Source organism: Rousettus aegyptiacus, unplaced genomic scaffold, assembly GCF_014176215.1.
Source record: "Rousettus aegyptiacus isolate mRouAeg1 unplaced genomic scaffold, mRouAeg1.p scaffold_m13_p_2, whole genome shotgun sequence".
NCBI lineage: Eukaryota > Metazoa > Chordata > Mammalia > Chiroptera > Pteropodidae > Rousettus > Rousettus aegyptiacus.
Window position 1 is genome coordinate 119,187,452 of NW_023416295.1, and position 21,343 is coordinate 119,208,794.

The following is a 21,343-nucleotide window of genomic DNA, read 5'->3' on the forward strand; positions in this document are numbered from 1 at the left end:
TAGAAATGGTATGGACCTCCAGGGGGTGCAGTCCATGGGAATGCACACCATTCCTGTCAGAGGCTACATGGGCCTTTCTCACCAGCACACTGGCTAAGAGGAGAAATTTCTAGAACTGTAAGTTTCTTCTGAATTAATCTGAAGTTGTCATTGGATGTGGAGCACAGTAGGTGTAAGAATGCACTTATACCTGTGTAGTGCTTTTTCAACATGGGATTTTGCTTAATAAATTCTGGTGTTGGTGAATCAGAAATGTTTAACAGACCCTCTAAAAATGTCACTGTCTTTAGCAACTTTGTTTTTCTCCATTTAATTTGCCCCATATACAAACCATGAATAATTCAAATAGTTTTCAACTCATGAAATAATAAATATTTTTACCTGCCAAGACAGTGATAAAATGCCTTTATATACTAAAATGTATGGAGACCAAGAACCGTTTTTTTCCCCTCACTGTGGAAAATGTAATGTCATTTATGATTTCTCAGAGAACTGGTAATTTAAGTAATTCTAACTTCTAACCCTATCATCCACTTTTGCTGAAAATCGTTCACCCTTTTCTTTACCTAGCATGCAAACATCTCCCTACGTATTACATTAAAATCAGATTTTCCCAAATTTTGCCTAGCAACAAAGCCTTCACCACAGTGTTTTCATGAAATATAGAAATGGGCATACCAACTAGGAACAAGAGACTAACTGTGCCTTTTGCTGAAAGGTAGCAGTATTTAAAAAGCCAACAAGAATGAGTTTTCATTGAGCTTAGAAATTGTTTCCACTGAGCATCTTTGAGAGACATAATCATAACTGAAGGAAACTGAGACTTTGGAAAAGAAAATGGGAAAGAATTATGAGGTCTGATATATTCAGCACCAAGAAGACTTCCATTCGTGAGCTCTAGGAGCAACCACCTGAGTTGCTGTTGCCTGTACCCTCAGACATCCCGGCCAAGGCTAAAGGGTACAGTCAGAGAAGAGAACAAACTAAAGTGCCCTCCGTGCCAGATGCTGCTTAAGACTTCAGCAGTGATGTCACCATGGAATGATGGGAAAAGTATTCTTTTTTTTACTTGCTGCTTATTCATCTGTAACAAAGGACTTAGGAATAACCATAGTAAGAGCAGCATAGTGTGAGACAGAGCCTCTAGAGTCGGAATTCCAGAGCTTTATTTGTGGTTCCACCTTTTGGGACCTTATGCAAGTTATCCAACTTTTCTATCCCTCAGTTTCTTCATCTATATAATGGGCATTATGATAATATCTACCTCATAGATATATTGGGAACATATAACTGAGAGAATTCATGAGAGGCACTTAGTCTAGTGTCTGGTATATAGCAAATGTTCAGTAAAAGTTGGCTATTATTATTGGGACCATTAAATGGGAGAAATGTGTGTAAATGTTCTTTGCAAAATGAAAGAATGTGACAAAAATGTAACATCTTAGTTTTAAACTCTTGAAATACTTCTCTAATATATGAATATCAAGTACACCACCATAAAACAGAATAGATTTGGAGTGTATATTCAAAATAGGAAGTAGCTGTCTTCTCTGGCTTACATTATTTGTCAAATAACTTTTATATTCATTATCCATGGCATGCAATTTTGTGCATCATTATATATCTTTTTTGTCTCTTAATTATTTCATATGTATGAACACTTAGACCCAAATAATACATCAAAGTCAAGGTTAAGGGGATGGTGACCTACATTTAACCTGCCTGCAATAATTGGCACCATGCTAGGCACACAATAGGTAATTGATAATATCTACCTTATGTATTTATGAATTGGGCTTGACAGTTCCAAAAAATGCCCAGTAATTTTCAAAGCATTCCATAAAGAATTGGATAAAAAAGTAAATGTAGAATTCTGAAGTCCACTCACTATACTTTATTCGAAACACAGACAATATTTTGCTAAGAGTACAATAGAGTAGCCATGAGTGTAGATTAACCAGATTGAGCAACGATTGCATCTTGCCATAAAAAGTCTTCACGTACATCCCAAAGTAGAATGAGGATGGTGAAAGAGAATCCGTTATGGACTTTCCTTGCAACACTCTTTATCAAGGAAAATGCTGCCGTAGTGTGGACACAGACACTCTGGCTGATATTCCTATTAATTCATGCATTCACTCATTCATTCATTCATCAGTCAATATGTACTTGGCATTGTTCAAGTTGCTATAATATATCTAGTGAGAAAGCAGATTCCTATTCTCATGGAATTCTAGTATAGAGATAAACATTGAAGATACATTAAAAGAAGCCATTTCAGACAGTATTAAGTGCTATGAAGAATATAAAACAGTAATGGAATAGTGTGGCAGAGGTCAGCCACTTAAGCCACAGAGGTTAGTGACAACTCAGCTGAGACCTGAATGATGAGAATGAGCCAGCCATACAAACAACTGGGAGAAGAATATTAGAGGCAGAAAGAAAAGCAAGTAAGAATGCTCTGAGACTGGAAGGAGACTGGCTTGTGTTAAGAACAAATGAAAGTCCATTGTGGCTGAAAAAGTCAGTGATGAGAAAAGTGATAGGGATGGAGCTGGAAAGATAAATAGGAGTAACATTTAATTCTCTTTAAATTGTAATCCATTGTAGTAAGTTAAATGGGAGTGACGTAATCTAACTCATGTATTTAAAAGATCGCCCTAACTGTATTGTGGATACCCAAAGATTGATACGTAGGAGATGAATCAGGGAGCCAGGTCTGAAGGTGTGGCAGTGATCTAGGTGAAGGAGATGGCAGCTTGAAACTAGAACAGTGATGAGGGTCATGGACTCCAAACTAGACACAGCAGCAGAGTAAAATGAAAAGGTCAGAAGGTCTAAGGCTACAAAATTACAGTGGCTATGAAAGTATTAAACAGATTTCTGAGATATTCTCTAAACTGAAGTGTTCCATGTGTAAAATTTGTTGTATGAGAGATACATCTATTTTCATTAAAAGAAAGTAGGTAGAAAGAGAAAGTAGGCAGAATCAGTATTACTAATAATAGTTCACTTGGTTTTATTCCATGTGCCAGCACTGTGCCAAGCACCTATGTGTATAGTTCTTGCAGTCATCTTATGAGGTAAATGCTTTCATGATCTCCATTTGACATATAAGGAAACTGAGGCTTAGAGAGACTGAGTAACTGACCGAGGACATACATAAAGGAAGAACTGGAGCCAGAATAGAAACCAAGGTCAGCCTCTGCCCACAGAGGTCTGTCTGTGCTAGTGCTTTTGTTGCCATACACTGTCTCACTCCAGAAAGGCCACAAAGTGACCAGTGAGGCTCACATCTAGGATAGTAAAACAAACTCTCATCAACATGATCCTCCTTTAAATACTTACAGAGTATTTGACCTCCCTACATGGATAACTACTGTTAAATAGTTCACGTGTAAGGCATCTAACATTAGAATCATGACAGGAGAAGGTGATATAAGTTTGTATGTTATTTTTAATGTTATAAAATTATTATATGAAAATTTTCATATCTGACATAGTAACAAACATAATATTGGTCATACTTTAGAACACTGGTTAGAAAACCAAATTTAGACAATGTTGAAATTAGAATGGAAACACAATATACATTTATAAAAATAATGAGGATTGTAAAATTTTTAAATAAACTTTATTAAAATTGTATGGCATCTCAAGGAAATATAAGAACATGTGAAACAGTTTGAGAATTAAAATGAATCTCTTTCAAATGAATATATATTTTTTCAAAAATACAAAACCATATTAAATATGTTGAGACTCTTCTTATTAGGATAAGATTCTGATACTGATAGATGATTGGAGTGGTTTATTGTTGAGAAAAATCAAGTTCAAGTGATGGATCGTAGCATAATTAAAATGTCAGAGCGGTAAATTGTGATGTGTGACCAGTAAACCACTGAATCATGAACCCATGTGATTCATTGTTATTTTTTGTTTTGTTTTTTTCTCAAAACAAGTGCTACTACCTAGCCAAGATTTGCAAATCTTTAATTTCTAATTGTGTGCCATAAATCTTTATGGAGTTGGCTTTTAAGTTTAAAAAAATGTTTTTAATCTCTGCTGTGAAGCACAGGGGGAGATTGGAAATTGATTCAGTAGGCATCTTAAAAAGTGGGAGAAATGAGCTGAGGAAAGACAGGCATTATTCTTGGGGAGATGAAAGTTTCCCTCCCTGATGTTAATCATCTGTTTTGCTGACCACTGAGAAAAGGGTAAAGCCAGGAAGATTTCCTTCCTTACCTCTTTTTATTTTTTTTAAGTGGCTTTTATTTTTTTGTTACACTTTTTATTCGTGCAATTCAGTTACTTTTTCCTCTTTTTTGGTTCTTTGTTTGTCTGTTTGTTCTTCTTATTTTCCATCATCACTTCATATGGGCAGTGAAAATTCAGAGGAGCGACAGGCAACTTACCTGGGATTCCTGGGCCAGCAACCACTGCAGCCTTCACACCTACCATCACTGTAACATGCACCATCCTGACCTTTGCAGAGTGCCAGCCCTGACATTCCCGAAAGCGCCTCCTCCAAACAGCCCTCGTAATGTTCCAGGCTTTCTCCTCCCGGTCTTTTACTTAAATTATGTTTTTCTCTTTCCTTCCTCATCTGATTCATACCATATTTGGCTTCATGGGTGTTTTGTGCTTTTTTTCATAATAGCAACTTATCAACTTTCTGACATCTCCTAAGTCATTTTCTTTTCCATCAGAGAGCATTTAGGAAAGGATGCAGATGTTCAGAATGCTTTATATGTGGTCGGGAAATAACAATGTAGAATATCATACAGTGTACAGTGTTCTCAGATCTTGTTTGTGTATGTGGAATCGTTTGTGAACTTCATGCCAGAATATATCTATGAAAATGAGATGATGTATCTGATGCATTGTGCTGTTTATGGAGAAACTTGTTTTAATGTTTGGAGTTTTGTTTGTTTGTTTAAGTAAAATTCCTAGAGCTTTTCTGTATTCTATTGTGCTTATGAGGTGCATCGTGCTGCTCCTCAGGCATTTACAGGCTCTTGCAGCTCCGACTCTAAAGCACTGTCTTCATGGCTTCTGCAACCTGGTCTCTGTCTGATTGGGGTACCTACTAGCCATTGCTGTGCATCATGTGTGTCTTTCTGGGTTGTTATGGATTGGCAAGTGCGGCAGGCTCACACCCCACCTGGGAACGCTCTGTGCCAAGTCTCCACTCTCTTACAGCAGCTTTGGTGTCCTCATCCTTCTCTCCTACCTCCATGAGTGCATACAGCCTGAGTTCCCTGAACATGGGGACGTTACCTCGAAGCCTCTACTCTACTAGCCCACGTGGAACCATGATGAGGAGGAGACTGAAAAAGAAAGACTTCAAGAGCTCACGTAAGTGAAATAGTAGCCAGTGTCATTTGGCCTGGAGAAAACGTAGTCAGGTCAGAGTCTTTGCTATATATACAGAAGCCTATGGGAGGAGTATTTAGAGCCAACATGATCAGGTAGATGCTAAGTGGCTCTGTGCCAAAGACCTTCGAAATGATGTCCATTATATACATGATATTGATTACAGGGAATACAATTTCAGACTGAATTAGTTAGCTCATATTACCTTTGCCTACAACTCTTTATTTGGAACTTTTTCTTGCTCCTTTGGTTTAATAAGGGACTCAGAGATGTGATTTTTTTTTTTTATTTAATACTCCGTTTTAATATTCTGAGTAACTTTAGACATGAAACGTCTGTTCTTAGTTTCTTATTCTCTCTAAAGCAATTTTTTGAAAGCTGTGTCCCCTTTTAATAAATATAAGAATCTCATATATTTGTTAAACATTTTTATAAATTTCACATTAAATTATATTTTAGGATCCTTCCCTTTCCAAAACCAATGGTAAGTTTGAACATGCCTTTTTAAACTATACCTTTTCACTAAAATTCAAGTACTTTCCCTAGGAACCTTCCCATTGAGAATCACTGCTGTAACATGTATTTCTGTTGTTCATTGCAGCCATAGAAAGATCAGAAGGATGCTTATCCTTGTACCAAGCATCATAAAGTCTAGGAATTTTAACTATGATTCTTGGAAGTATGAGACATCTAGGCACAGTATAAACTAGGCAAGACTAGGAAGATGTGGTTGGCTACTTGATTTTGGATAGTAGGTTGTACATGTGAGGGGGAAGAAAATGTAAATGAATGCGTTAACAGGGAAGAAACACAAATTTTTCTCCTCTGTTGGGGAAGATCATAATCTCTCATTTCCATCACATAAGTTTTGGAGGAAGAGAACACCTATCTCTCCAGCCAGATCTAATCATAATCTAGAGTGTGTTTTTTGTCCTATATGTCCCTCTCAATGAACATGATTATGATTCCTACCCAGAAGCTCAAAGAGGATGTGGTCTCTTCCTGTGTTTACCATAAGACTAAAATAAGGAACACCCTTCAGTTGCCTAAATAAAACCAAACCCAGATATTTCAAAGCCGATAGCAAAGAGAGAATGTTCTTGTGAGAAGAGGTGGTTAAGGCTGTTGGTGCTTCAGCTTATTTGCCAGAGTCATCTTTGCAGGTGAATCTGTCACTAATCCCACCAACATCACCATTAGTGTAGGAGACTAGCTGTCACCCACACTGGGAAATAGTCTTTTCATGTTTCAAGGACCTGAAGGTTTCCTTACAAAGAAAACCATTGCTGTGTTGTAAACCTTGAATACTGTGGTCTATTCATGATTTGACTTGCATATTCAAATATAAGTGATTGTCATTGTTTAGTATATGTACATGACAGTACTTTTGAAATTAGGAAAGTAGAAGGAAGATTGAGTTTAGTCAAAATGAGGACAAGGAGCTTCTAAAATCTCACATGTTTCTTAGCTGACACTTGAGTAGATTATTTTCTCTTGGAAGAGCTGAAGGCAGTATAGTGAACTTTACACAAGCATACACTCTGGAAGCAAGCTGCATGGATTCTCACACCAGCATCATTAGTTTCTAGCTGTAGGACCTTAAGCAAGTTTCTTAATCTCTCTATTAATTTGTTTTCTTAAAAATGGAGCTAATTATAGTATTTACTTCATTAGGTAATTACGAAATTATCTGAGAGAAAGAGAGAAAGAGAGAGCTTGTGTGTATTCTCACCACCAAAAGGGACACAAAGGGCAAGAAATACACTCTAGACTATGGAGTTAGCACTATAATTATATATTTATGATTATATAATTATTTATAGAGAGAACAACACTCGTACATGGTAAGTACTATTTAATTCTTAGCAATTTTGAATAGTTTAAGTGTTAGCTGTTATCATGCCTGAATCTGAATTGTCATGTGTGAAACTCTATTGACATTGCTCTCAGATTGATGCATTTTTATAGTGGTTACACTTTGGCATAATACATAGGTCTTAAGTCTTCCACATAATGCCTCCAGGGTCTGTGGTGGAAATTTGTATATGAATTTTTTTTTACATATAATAGCTTCATGTGTAGCACTCCTCCCTGACAGAAACAGGCTAACAGCCCTCTGCAGGGAAGAGCAATTAAAATGAATTCATTAATGTTTGTACTTCTGCTTCAATGGCTAAACATTTGTTTGTATTATGTAAGACTTGCTATGTTGATTAAGGACATTAGTGACTAAATGAATGGTAATGTTTGCTTATCTCGGGTTGATATTTACACATCTTGAATTTTGTAGTAGGAAACAAAGCTGAGGCCACATTGTCACTGATATCCATAACCAACTCATAAATTCTCTCTTGAATTAGCACATTATTCTCCAACATAGTAGAAATATAAACGCAAGCCTGGTTGAAGAAATTTCTTGTTATTTGTGTTTGCTATAGACATTAGCCACTACAGTACCACTTTTTTCTTCTTTTTTTTTTTTTTTTTTTTTTTTTTTTTTTTTGCTTAAGTTTAGAATGGTCACATTAGATGTAAAGGTTCTCTCAAGTAACTGCTAATAAAGGTTTTATTGCCACTGTCACTACACTGTGGTATATTTCCACCACTTTATTTATGTCTTTATTCTGTGCCACCATTTGCTGCCCCCTTTTTCATATTTATGTTTCTATAGCAACCATGTCATTTGTATGGATGATGAATCATGGCAAAGTCACAAAGAAGGATAAAAAGTCTCTTTGCTGTATTGGTGATGAGTTGAGGTCTGAACTTGCAAAACAAAAAGAATTTTCACATATGTTTCTAGTATAAAGGAAGGACATGGCTAGAAGAGAATAAAATCTTCTCATATAAATATTAAAACATTCTGTACCATCAACCAGAGGGGAAAATATAGGGAGTCTGTGCTAACATGGTATAAGCATTAAAACAGAAAGTGCTGTGTTTGTTTCACAAGGACAATGATGAGTCTCACCAGCACTAGGCTTTGAGGAGTATCACAAAGCTCTGAGAGTGTTGCAGAGCCACGTGACAGAGGGACCCCACTCGTCACCTCTTTTGGAATCTTAATTACCTTTTCCCTGCAGCCTGAGCTGCCCCTCGTTTCTTCTGAAGAGGCCAAGTCTCCTAGGACCCCATCATCCCCCAGTGATGGCGACATGACAGCAGTGGATTTGGCTAGTTTCCCCTGCTTTCTTCTTCCTGCTCTCATAATGGAACCAGTGTAGAGACTCTGCCTGTTCCCAGTCTACCTGAGTTGTAACAAAGAGTACAAGTTAGAACCTATTTCTAGAGTAGTCTTTGCCTCTTTTTGTCATCATCACTTCCTCCTAGGGAGGGCAACGTTGAAAAGAGCTAAGAGGAAGAGAACGCGAAAAACCTAACAACTTTTATCCCTTGAACTGACCCCGAAAAAAGAATAGAAGACATCTAATGCTACGCTTTTGATACCTAATGGTATGCTTTTATAAGAGACCATGCACAGAGGCTCACAGGAGATAGCTTGAGGTCTGCCCCGCACCCGTCCCCATATGCAGAGGGGACCTGTTAGCCACCTGCACTGTGCCCCTAAACCGGATCACGTGATAGCCAATGTGTTGGGTCCAAAGCAGGTCAACCCTCAATGTGGGCCGCTTTAGTGAGATAGAGGTCTTAAATTATAGGAGCAAATAATCACAAACATGGTGTATTAATAAATCTTTGAGGTCCTTTGCTCTCTATACTTGTATATGCTTTTCATATCTGACAGTAAAACTCACTGCCTTCTTCTAAATGAAGGAAACATTTGGCTGATTTTTAAACTTTAGGAGTTAAAGAGCTGTCTCTGGTTCTCCCTTACTTACACTAGGAAAGACAAGAATTGAGAAAAACACAGGGGCACTTCCTGCAAACCCAAATGATTGTAAATGAAACCCTCCAAGTATGAATGGGAACAGGACAGAGTAGATGCAAAGCCTGAACACAACCTTGGCACACACCAGTTAGCAGTATTCAAACACGGCGTGTTGGCAGTGTAGTCATTTCTGTCTTCGCCTGTGAGTAGAATTGGGCATGTGTCAGGCTAGTGCCTTGCAGGGGCATTTGCTACTGGAGAGAGAGAATCCATTACACAAAATTTTAAACTACAGGATTATAATTCATAAATCACCTTTATTTTCTCCTGCTGGTTGACCACATTAATGAAGCAGGATAATCAAGCTCATCTTTTTCTCTTCTCAGTAATGTTGGTTGTTTTTCCTTCTGGCTCATCATCTTAAATCTACGATTTATCTTTTTCATAGCTGGTAATAATGTTCAAGACTTTAATGCCTGTGGGTAATCAGTACATATATTTCAAATGAAATTTTACTATTTCAAAGAATAGATTCTAATACATCAGAGAACTTTCAGAGTTCATTGTAAAATCTTAGGTTATTTAATATAATCCTATATTTATTAGATAAATTATAACTGCACATAATTATAAAACCAATGTTTAATACATTTTTAATCTTAAATTAAATTTCCTAATGATTTTTATCACCTCAACTTGCCTCTAGATAGAGCTTATAAATTTAATGATCCCACAGTGAGTTGGTACTTATATCTGGGTTCAAAACCTCCTACAGAATGAAATTTTTCGTCTTCTCCAAATTCAAAAAAATATAGCAAATTTTTCCTTTAAGAAGGTTTTCACTATATCTAACCCAAACCTCTTATTACTGTTAAATTGACCATTTCTTGATTCTTTCTTAGTGGAGATGGTAACCAGCTGACGTAAAAGTTCAAAATAGTTTTTAATAGTTAAACACTTCAAAAATCTATACCAAATTGAGATTTCAAATGGAAAAATATATATATTAATGTGAACCTATAGAAAGATTCACAGAAAGTATTCTCATTGGAGTCTAAAAAGCTTCACCAGAAGTGGAAGTAATCTGCCAAATAGGCGATATTCTAATATTATATTCCTATCTGCTGTTAGTATAACTGGAAAAGAATGTAACTCTCAGATGCTTATTGATAGGAAATAGTATCTTCGAGTGGTTTTGTGTCACCAATAACAAAACGTACAATCTGGAGAGCAATCAAAATACAGTAAACATCAACAAAGAAAATGTGTGATAGTCCATGTGTCAGACTTTGGAATTGTAGGTCACTACCTACAAAAGTTAGGGCTGGAGGCTGCCTTTACTCTCCACCGTAGGCTCCTTTAATCCATTGTCATTAATCCTGCCGAGACAGAGCAATAGTGGTGCCTCTTTAGAAGAAGTACATTCTTCCTTGCTCTTTCCAAACAAATTATCCACCTCACCATCCTCTGCCATGTCAGCTGCAGTGCTGGAATAATCTACACCATAGAAAAATTGGGGTCCCAAAGAACAAGAACGACTTCTAGTTCCTTAACTTAGCAGAATCTACGTGTTGATTCAAAAAAGGAAAATGTGGATGATATCACAAAATGTAATTCATTCCTCATTTATTTAGCATTCACTGAATGTTCCAGGCACTGGAATCTCAGAGATGAAAAGATCTGGTCCCAATTCTTAAAGAACTTGGTGTCAAGTGGAGAGGCAGGCAGGCAAATAAAAACCTGATAAATGCTGAAATAGGATTATGTGTTAGAAATCTCAAAATGTAGAAAAGTAAGTAAATAATCCTGCCTGCACAAAGCAGAAAAAGGGACATTGAAAACCCAGCACTAAGGGGCAGAGGGCATAGTATAGATGAAGACACAGACATGAAAGCAGGGCCTGGAGCACATGGCACATGAAGGGAGCATAGAAGAACATGGGACTGGACCGGATGGGCAGGAGAAAATGAACTCATGAAGGGTTCTGTGTGTTCTGCTAGAACTTGAAGATGTTGTTCCATGGGGAACAGGGAACCATCGAAAGATTCTAAACTGAGGAATGGCCTTCGCATATTAGAAAAGCCACTCTGGCAGCAATTTGGAAGCTGTTAGCATAAAACAAAAGGTAGGGACACTGGTTAGAAGTCTAAATAGTAATCTAGGTTAGCAATAATGAGGCTCTACTCCAGGAGAATAGATCATTGGGGCCTCATCATAAAAAGAAAGTTAATCTGGCAATAATATCTAGAATGTGTTCGGCATGACAGAACCCCGAAGCACGTATATTGGAATAATTAAAGAAAAAAGTAATGAAAGCCTGAATTAACAGTAACTGTGGAAAGGGGAATTTATACAAAATTAATTGAATTTTAGACAATGCGGTGTTGTGAGGCAAAGGCTGCTTTGAAATTTCAGGTCTTAAAGAGACTATAAGCAAGATAGTCCCATAAAATTACTAGTGGCAATGAGAAAGAGAGGGCGATTAACTCAATTTTGAAAGTGTTGAGTTCGAGGAATCAATGAATATCATCGTGGTTGGGATATCCATAAGTTCAGAAATTCATCACTGGAGAGATATTAGAGAAGTGGATATAAAAAGATACATGCAGAGATCATATTTTAGAAGCATTGGAAGTGAATGAAGGAAAGAACGAGAGTAAAAAATTCTTACGATAGAACTACAGGCAACTCTATGTTTGAAGTACAGAGATAGCAAAAGAACTGGGAGGGTTGAAAAAGTAAGAAACCAAGAACCAAGCTTCATTGAAACCAGACAGCAATTTCAGTAACAAAGGAGTAATTCCCAGAGCCAGTTGCTACAAAGTGGTTAGAAACAGATGAGGCTATTCATTTTGGCTATCAGGAAGTCCTCGGTGAGAACAGTTTCAGGAAAGGGTGAAGGGAGACACCAAATTTTAAGCAGTTTCAGAATCAGTACAAATTCTAGAGGGAGGCCAGAAAGCTAGGGGAGTGAGTAGGAAAGTTGGAGAAAGGGGCAAGAAAATTTTTTATGGCACAAAATCAGAGGGAGTGGAAAGGAATAGTATCAAATACTAAAAGGAAGAGTTAGCCTTGCAAAAGAAAGCTACATCCTCCTGAAGCAGAAAAAACAGCGGGAGAGAGAACAAAGGGACGATACGAAGAAATCAATGTTGAAAACAATGTAGTTTAAGGCACTCTTGTCACATGGTTAGATCTTTTCAGTCTTTTAGGAAATGAAATAAAGAGTAAAATTTGACCCTGGAAAGTGTAGAAATGTTTGAGACAGATCCTGTGAAGAATCAAATAAGGTGCCATAATATTACACAGCAAAAGATTCCAGAGCCCCATAAAGAATAATGAGAAATTGTCATGACTTTCTCTAACACCCTCAGCAACTTAGTAACAGCAGTAAGTTGACTGGGCATTGCCAAAGAGCACAGAGTATTAGAGTGTAGAAAAGCGCATGAGGTTTAGAAATCTCTCATACTAGCAGATGCATCATTGAAGTGGTCCACAGGTCCATATAGAGTTTGGAGGGAAATGATAGTAGTAAAAGGCAATGGTTAAAGATGGTGGCTTTCAAATTACATTCACCAGATTCCCCCATGAGGGAAGAGGAGGCCTTTGGGGTCTCCCATCCCTACCTCAACTACAGTAGCTCTGTTTTCATCTGAAATATAAAGGTATTCTTATATGCTTGAATTTCAGAGGGGAAAAAATCTGTTGCTATAAATATTGTTTGAAAATCACTATGCTAGGAGACAAGTGAGAAGAAGTGGGACTAGAAGTCATAAAGAGGAGCAAATTAGATTGTAGGGACTGGGAGAGATGGCTATGCGATCAACAAGGAGGATTCAGATATCGAGATCCTGGAGCTCTACTACCCATTTTGAAGGAAGGTGAGGTCCACTGTAGGGTTCAGCTGGCAGAAAGCTGAAGTAGGGTGGAATTGCTAGTAACCTGCACTGAGAGAGCTGAAGAACCATAAATCAAGCACATTAGATTATCACCATGATATTAAGATGCTAAAAACAAAGAGAAGCCACAGGTTAGAGGAGCTAGATTAAGAGCCAAGTCCTGAAGCCAGGGAGGAAAAAGGGTGGGAAGGCATTGTAAACATAAAATTATGGGTTTGAAGATGAGACAAAGTAGAATAAGTACAGAACTTTAAGTAGGTGTGGTTTGAAGTAGAGGAAGGAAGGGAGGGAGGGACAGATGGATGGAAGGAGGAAGGAAAGAAAGAAAGAAAAAGAGAAAAGAGAGAAAGAAAGAAAGAAAGAAGAAAGAAAGAAAGAAGAGGAGAAGGGAAGGAATCCCAAGAAAAAGAAAACGACACAGATAACAGAAGAAAAGAAAAACCGACAAGAATAACAAAAAAAAAAAAGAAAGACTAAAAAGGAAAGAAACAAAAAGAACCAAGAAAAAAAAAACAGAAAAAAGGACACCCACAACACAAGAAACAACATGAAAGAAGAAAAGAAAAGAAAGAATAAAAAAAAAAGAAAAGAACTCCAACAAACCAACGCAACAGAAGGAACAAGAAAGAAGACAAAAAAGAAACGATAGAAAGACAAGAAGAAAAAAGATAAAGATTACGCTCAAGTAAAAGGATACAAGAAGAAAGAGAAGAGAAAAAGAACAAGGAAAGCGGCCAGAACCAGAGAAGAAAGGCAGACAAGAAAGAAAAACAACAGAACACCCAAAAAACAAAGACAAAAAGCAATAGACAGAAACGAAACGAAAAAGAAAAGACAAGACGACCTATCAAGAAAGAAAACAAAGAAAGAAAAGACAACACAACAAAACAAAAAAAGAAAAGAAAGGACAGCACAAGAAAAAAGAAAGAAACAACAAGACAAAAAAAAAAAAAGACAAAAGAAAAAAGGAAGAAGAGAAAGAAAGGAGGAGGAAGGCACAAAATGACAGAGAAAAAAGAAAGGCAGAAAAGAAAGGAAAGAAACCCAAAAGGAAAAGGGAAAGAAAGGAGGAAAGAAAGGAAGAAAGAAAGAAAGGAAGGAAGGAAGGAAGGAAGGAAGGAAGGAAGGAAGGAAGGAAGGAAGGAAGGAAGGAAGGAAGGAAGGAAGAAAGAAAGAAAGAAAAGAGAAGAAAAGAGAAGAGAAAGAGGGGGAAGGAAGGGAAGGGAAGGGAAGGTAAAAGAAAAAGAAAAGAAAAGGAAGGAAAAAAGAAAAAAAAAGAGTAAGAGAGAGAGCGAGAGAAATAACGACCTGCATATGGGCAGCAAGGAGCATTAGAAACTCTTCTCTCTCCCTGCCCCATGCAAGGAGATTGAAAGAAAATAGCTTCTGGTTGGATATGGGTTTGAGATATATGACATCATCAGGTTTCAGTTAAAAAGTAAGAGGACCAGAAGACCCTTTTTGGAGGAAGTGAGAGTCCAGATAAGACCCTACAGACAGAGCTCTTACTCACAGAAAGCAAAGGAGGCACAGGTCCCAGTTGAGAGAAAGACATCCATCCTGGTGTGGAGCAGCCCTTTCATGACCTGGGTTGGGGGTGGGAACAAGACAGAGATGTGTGCCTGGGAGCTTAGAAGAGTCTCAGGAGAGATGAAATAAGAGACAGGCAAGGAAGCTGCAGACCCAGTGGGAAAGAACAAGGAGTGAAGAGACCCAATTTGGGAGGAGGAGGAATGTAGCATTTAAATAGCGCCATCACGCCAATGCAGTGCTAGATTAAGGTTGATGACCAGCACGTCTTCACCACTCCAGGAGCCAGACTTAGATATTTCTTCAAAGCTAGGGGTCAGATTATTGGTAAAAAGCTTAAAGCTTAGGCACAGATGGCTAATGTGGGGGTGGGGGGACCCATTAGCCCAACCTCCTTTTTCCTGGGTAGGAAAAAGATCAATGACTTACACCAACGTCACCCAGCTGGTTGGTTGCTCAGTGGCAGAACCAGGACCAGAACCCAAGTACTCTGACCCTGAGGTCATCTTCTTCCTACAGCTCCTACAACTGTCCTTAATATGGGGAGTGTGTAGAGGGAGGAGGCTATACTGATATTGTGACTGAAACGTGACAAGTACAGGGAGACTCGATTATCTTGTTCCACTCTGGCTAAACGTTTTGCTAGAAAGCCAAAATATAACCTCCCGCCATTGCCAATGAGCTTCCTCTCAGAGACATGATCTGCTTCAGGAATGCTGGTGTTCCTGGTGCTTGCTTCAACCTAGTCATTCTTCTTTGTGTTTGTCCCTCTAGTGTCTTTAGCCTCCAGCACAGTGGGCTTGGCTGGGCAGGTCGTTCACACAGAAACCACAGAGGTGGTGCTCACAGCAGACCCTGTCACAGGGTTTGGGATCCAGCTGCAGGGCAGTGTCTTTGCCACAGAGACTCTCTCCTCTCCACCTCTGATTTCCTATATTGACGCTGACAGTCCGGCCGAGAGGTGAGACACTTTCTTTCACAGCATCTGTATCTGCTCTGCATGTCTCGTGCAGGCTTTCTTTGGACAGCTAATAAATTATGGAACAGTGCTCAATGCAGGAAATGTAAGATGTAATGAATTCTCTGTTCCAACAATAAAATGTTATGTTTTTGATCAGTTTTGAGAAGAATAATGAGCGTGGATGCCTTTATCCAACAAATTTTTGTCCATCGAGGACTAGAGGCTACACTAATTAAAAAGGGAAAAAAATGTATTAAAAAAATTCTAAGTTCAAACTGTAATAATTTCTCTGCTATGGGGGAATGTACATTCTTCATTACTATATATTGGTTCAGATCACATTATATCAATACTACGGTGCAGAATTATTCATTACTTGTCTGGGATACTTCAAGATTCCCTTGCTCACATTTGTAGCCATGAGATGCAAGAGTGTAAGACAGTGCAATTGACCTAATATAATTCCCACAGCATTGAATAAATAAGACCAAATGGTTATGACATTTTGCAAGAATCAAACAAAGCAGACTCGGTAACTTAAACTTTTACAATTATTTACTCTACAACTTCTAACATGTCATTCTAAATTTAGATGTGGGGTACTACAGATCGGAGACAGAGTGATGGCCATTAACGGAATTCCAACTGAAGACAGCACCTTTGAGGAAGCCAATCAGCTCCTTCGAGACTCTTCAATCACGAGCAAGGTCACGCTGGAAATTGAGTTCGATGTAGCAGGTATGATCGTATAGTCTCAAGTCAGCTGCAGAGTCAGGAGTGGACTGCATGTGAATTATATGGATTATGTGGCAGAAGGAAAATTTTTTATATACTGAACGTGTTTTTGTTTTGGAGATTGGGGGTGTCATTTTGAATTGAGCATTTTTGTTGTATTATTCATTAAAATGTCACCACAAAAACAGTTGAAAATAAATGTGACAGAATAAATAAATAATAGCCACTATAAAGGTGATAAAAAAAAAATCATTCAGGCTTTAGTCTTCCTGACTTTCCCCTGTATGCTAGAGAAACCATATTCTTCAGTCACACAAGCAAAGCCTCTCTTTGACCCTTCCCACTACAAAGAACATAAGAAGGTTTAGAGGGGAACAATGAAAACTTGTTAGATGGATTTATACAAGCCCAGTAGATAACTATGTGGTCTCTAGTATTAAAGAGAAATTGCACCATGCACTTGTTAAAAATGACAAGGACAACTTTTTTCAAGACTATTGCAAGAGAGATCAAGACTTGCAATAAGAAAGAGAGCTTGAACTCAACTCTAAAAAGCGCAAAAAAGCAAGGACAGCCAGGAATTCATAGCCAACAGGCAAAGCAAGAGTAAGGAAATCATTGGATGGAAAATTACTAAGAGGAACTTGATTTGATATTTACGGTGGATTATAATCTAATTGTATATTCAAGGGTAGAGGGATTCTTCGTAAATCGATTTAGCAGGAGACTTGCCAAAAGGGCTCAGCAGGCCAAGATCTAGGTCAGGGACAAGTCCAAACTTAAGACAGAGGAACCTAACTTAAGTTTGGTCCTGAAAGGAGTCCTCATCAGTAGCTATGCAAATTTTAGGGGTTGGCACTAGTTCTCATTTAAGAAAATTGTCTTTAGACAGTAAAATACTACCTCACGGAGCCAATAACCTTTACCAGTCAGTATAGGTATGCCCTTGGACCTAGAGATCACATTATCCCAGCAAATATTTGCTGAGTGTTTACTGTGGGCCAATTACTCTTCTGTACAATGGAGTTACAACAGTAGACAGAAAAGAAAAAAAAAAAATCCCTGTCTTAATGAAGCTTACATTTAGCAGGACAGAAAGTTAACTTTTAAACCAACAATTATGAATGGAGATAATAATACGTGCTCTGAGGAAAAGGAAGCAGAATAGGGGTTAGAGAATGACTGCAGGGAGCCATTTTCATAGGATGACTCTCCAAGGAAGTGGCATTTGAGCAGAGGTTTGGAGGTTGAGGAGGAGCCAGCCATGTGAGAATCCAGGAGAAGAGTATTCCAAGCAGAGAGATGTGAGCTAGAATAATAAGCTTAATGGATTTGAGAAACAGCAGAAAGGGCTCTTGATGCAGCATATAAGGGAGTTGGGGGCGAGAATCAGATCTGGATTTGAAGATCGGGTGGGAGACGTTAGAAGGGGCCCAGTAATGGAGTGCCTCGGTAGAGAATTTAGATTACATTTCAAGTGTGATGAAGTCATGGAGCACTTCCTGGAGGGGAGGGGGATAACTTGATGAGTGTTTTGGAGAGATCCTTCTTAATAGCAGAAGCAGAAAAGCCAGTAAGGAGGTTGTGGCAGTTGGACAAGTAAGGAATAACGATGGCTTGGCCACAGTGGCAGTGCTAGAGATGGTGGCAAATAGTGAAATTTAGAGCATGGCTTGTAGCAGGACTAACAGAACCTGCTTACGGGTTGGATATGGAAGATGAGAGAAGGGAAGATTATGGACAACTCCTCAGGTGTAAGGGGCAGGAGTAAACAGTGATGTCTTTAACTGAGAGGAAGAAGATGAAGAGCGGAAATTTGGGGATTACAAAAAGTTCTGTTGTAGACATGAGCAGGTAAATCCACTGCCAATACTAAGGGAAAAGGCCAAGCACATTCATTCCTTAATTCAAGAGACAATTAATAAGCACCTGTTACTAAATGCTAGCGAGGCACTGTGCTGTGTTCAGACCATTGAAAGAGAAAATAGAAAGGATCAATATCCTCGAGGAGCTCATAGCCAATTAAACAGAAGCAAGAACTGCTGAAAGATAAGAATAGACTTACCTAATGTGTTGCTGCTGAAATGCAAAAGGAAGTTCCCACGAGACAGCAGGCAGGGCCTCCTCAAGTCCAGGACCAGGTCTGGGCTAAAGAGCAGGACCGAGGACTTACCAGCATGTCAGTGACTGTTCAAGTCATTGTAATAAAGGAGACCCCTAGGGAGAGAGTGGAAGAAAGAAGCGACCAAGGACAGGACTCTGCCTAAAGAAGTCTCGGATTTAAAGGGAAAGGATGCTAACAAAGGAGATAATAAAGATGCACAGTTAGAAGCGGGAGGAGAACCAAAAAAAAGGTGGTATTTTGGAAGCTAAAGCAAGAGTTTCAAGGCAAAAGTCATGGTTAATAACGTAAAGGTGCTGTGAAGAATTCAAGTCACATAAGGCAGGACATGTCCACTGGACCTGGCAATTCGGAAGAAAGATTACAGAGTAGTTTCAGAGAACTGTGAGATGGAAGTCAGACTGCAGTGAGCTCTGAGGAGTGAAGGAAATGGGAGAAGTGCAGACAGCTGTGCTCGCTTTGTGCCAAGAATTCAGTTTCGGAATAGAGTTTGGCAGGGGAAATGCAGTGAAAGGAGAGAAGAGACCGGAGGCCACTCGAGGCTCCTCTTTTTAGAACTTCTACAGCATTTAGTTATATGCTCAGTGCTCTATTTTGTATTTCCTTATCTTTTCATTAGTGGCTCTCAACCAAGATCAGGTTTGCCCCAGGGGACACTTGGCAATGTCAGGAAATTTAGCTGTAGATGAAAGAAGATGGGACGACAAACAGAGGGTGAATCAGAGTTCTGGGGTGTGTTTTGTTTTGTTAAGATTGGAGAGATTTGAGCATGTTTGGGGCCTGAAATGAATGAGAGGTAATTGATAGAACTGGGTCCCCAAAGGGATGAGAATGAAGTTATCTAGAACATAGGTAGATAACTAGACTAAGACTAAAAGTAGAAGACTTCTTCCTATGAATCTGAAGGGAAGGATGAGAGAATGTAAATACATTTTTAGCTGTGTTTAGGAAGTTCATCTAAGAACTGTCAAGCAAAGGTGAAAAGGTCAGCATCTTGGGGATTTGAAAAGAATGATGAAGGTTTAGAAAAGCTAATGGGGAAATTAGTGAGAAAACCAACCAGACTCATGTAAAGGGATTTTCAAGCTGGCTGGTGGACTAAGGAAAATCTAGGTAGCTCTTCGCCAACGTGTTCAGGTGGTTTGCTCACTTTGGGCAGATCTTTGTTCAAATGTCACTTGCTCAGAGAAGCCTTCCTTGACCGTCTTCCTTGCTCAAATTTATGAATCTTAGCCCTTCTCAAGTGCTGATGTTTTGTGGTATATTTATTTGTTTATTATCTTGTCTGCAGTAGAAAAATCTATGATGTCAGGGACTTTGTGCCTTTTGTTCACAAATGTCCCCAAAATAGTACTTGTAATACAGGATGCTCTCGGCCAGTACTTGGTGAATGAATAAATGATGTTCAGTTGGCTCTTCCAAAGGACTCGTATCAAGAACTTCAATTCGCATAAAGCATTGATTTCATACCCACTGTTTCTGTGGAGTTTCTTATCTCTCGGTACTCTCCTTTCTACACATCCGCTCCATTTGTCTCTGTACAAGTTTTCTCTGACTTTTATCTGCACATGATCATTCTGTCTTTGCTAAAGTGTCCAGGTAATAGCAATAGTTCTGATTCCTCATTCCCAAGAGAAAGAATCGAATTGGCCCAACTTAGATCTGGTATCTTCCCCCTGTCAGTTAACTGCAGCCAAGCAGGAATCTAGTAGAAGGACCCTATAATAAGGATCAGCCAGATGGTAGTGAGGGCATGGTTCTCAGGGAAGGCTGTCCAGTGGCTTCAGAATGTACTTACTACAGTTATAGAACATTAGTGGTAAAAAGACTTACAGTCCAGTACCTTTATTTATTTATAAGTGGAGAAACTGAGGTTCAGGTGGGGAAACTCAAGGTCATGCAGCAAAGTGAATGGTAGATCCTAGGTCTGTTGATTTACACCTGTCTATTTTTTCTTTTTATTTACCTAATAATTTTATTTTTTTATCTTTTTATTTTTTATTTTTCAATTACAGTTAACATCCAACATTATTTTATGTTAATTTCAGGTGTACAGCATAGTGGTTAGACATTTATATAACTTACATATTGACTCGCAGGTTAGTCTAGTACCCACCTGGCACTATCCATAGTTATTACAATATCATTGACTGTATTCCCTGGGCCATACTTTACATCCCTGTGACTGTTTTGTAACTACCAATTTGTACTTCTTAATTCACCTTTTTCACCTAAGCTCCCAGCTCCCCTCCTATCTGGCAACCATCAGTTTGTTCTCTGTCTCTGTTGATGGGCACTTGCTAGACCACCTTCTAATACCATATACTAGAATAAACTCAAAATGGATTAAAGGCTTAAACCATAAAACTCCTGGAAGAAAACATAGGCAGTAAACTCTCTGACGAAGCTCTTAGTAATATTTTTTCTGATATAGCTCCTTTGGCAAGGGAAACAAAAGAAAAAATAAATGAATGGGACTACCCTTGTCTTTTCCATATCATATGGCACTGCCTCTTCAAAGAGATATTAGAGTTCCCAGCATGAAACAGCTGGATTTCTGATTCTCTGCCCTACTGGCACTGTTTGAGGAGGGACAGTAGCTATCTGTGTGTGGTAGGATGTTGAGCAGCAGTTATCCTATGCTCCAGTACTGGAATGGCCAGCACAATTAGACCTTCTCCATAAACAGTATCTAAGTGTTTACTCGTGCTATAAATGCCTTTTTATTCTATATGTATCCTCAATATTTGTTTATTGTTTAATCTGTACTTAATGTCTATGTATATTTTATGTATTTGTTGATTAAATATTTTACTATCTTAGGTAGAAACTCCTAAAAAATAGAAACTATGTCTATTAAACCCACATTGTTCCAAGCTTGCTTGAAAAAG

The 21,343-nt window shown here is 38.5% G+C and overlaps 1 protein-coding gene across 20 annotated transcripts in view; it reads left to right on the plus strand.

Moving 5' to 3' along the window:
• The window catches only part of GRIP1 (glutamate receptor interacting protein 1), a 585,894-nt gene that overhangs the window by 499,391 nt on the left and 65,160 nt on the right, over positions 1-21,343 (plus strand). For 7 of the 20 annotated variants that reach the window (XM_016148483.2, XM_036238013.1, XM_036238006.1 and 4 more), the window contains 4 exons: positions 4,385-4,540; positions 5,203-5,358; positions 15,409-15,595; positions 16,188-16,333. In XM_016148483.2, the coding sequence (XP_016003969.2) occupies positions 4,385-4,540; positions 5,203-5,358; positions 15,409-15,595; positions 16,188-16,333 (645 nt within the window). The remainder of the gene's footprint in view (positions 1-4,384; positions 4,541-5,202; positions 5,359-15,408; positions 15,596-16,187; positions 16,334-21,343) is intronic. The other 13 variants (XM_036238016.1, XM_016148484.2, XM_016148486.2 and 10 more) reach the window with 3 other exon arrangements.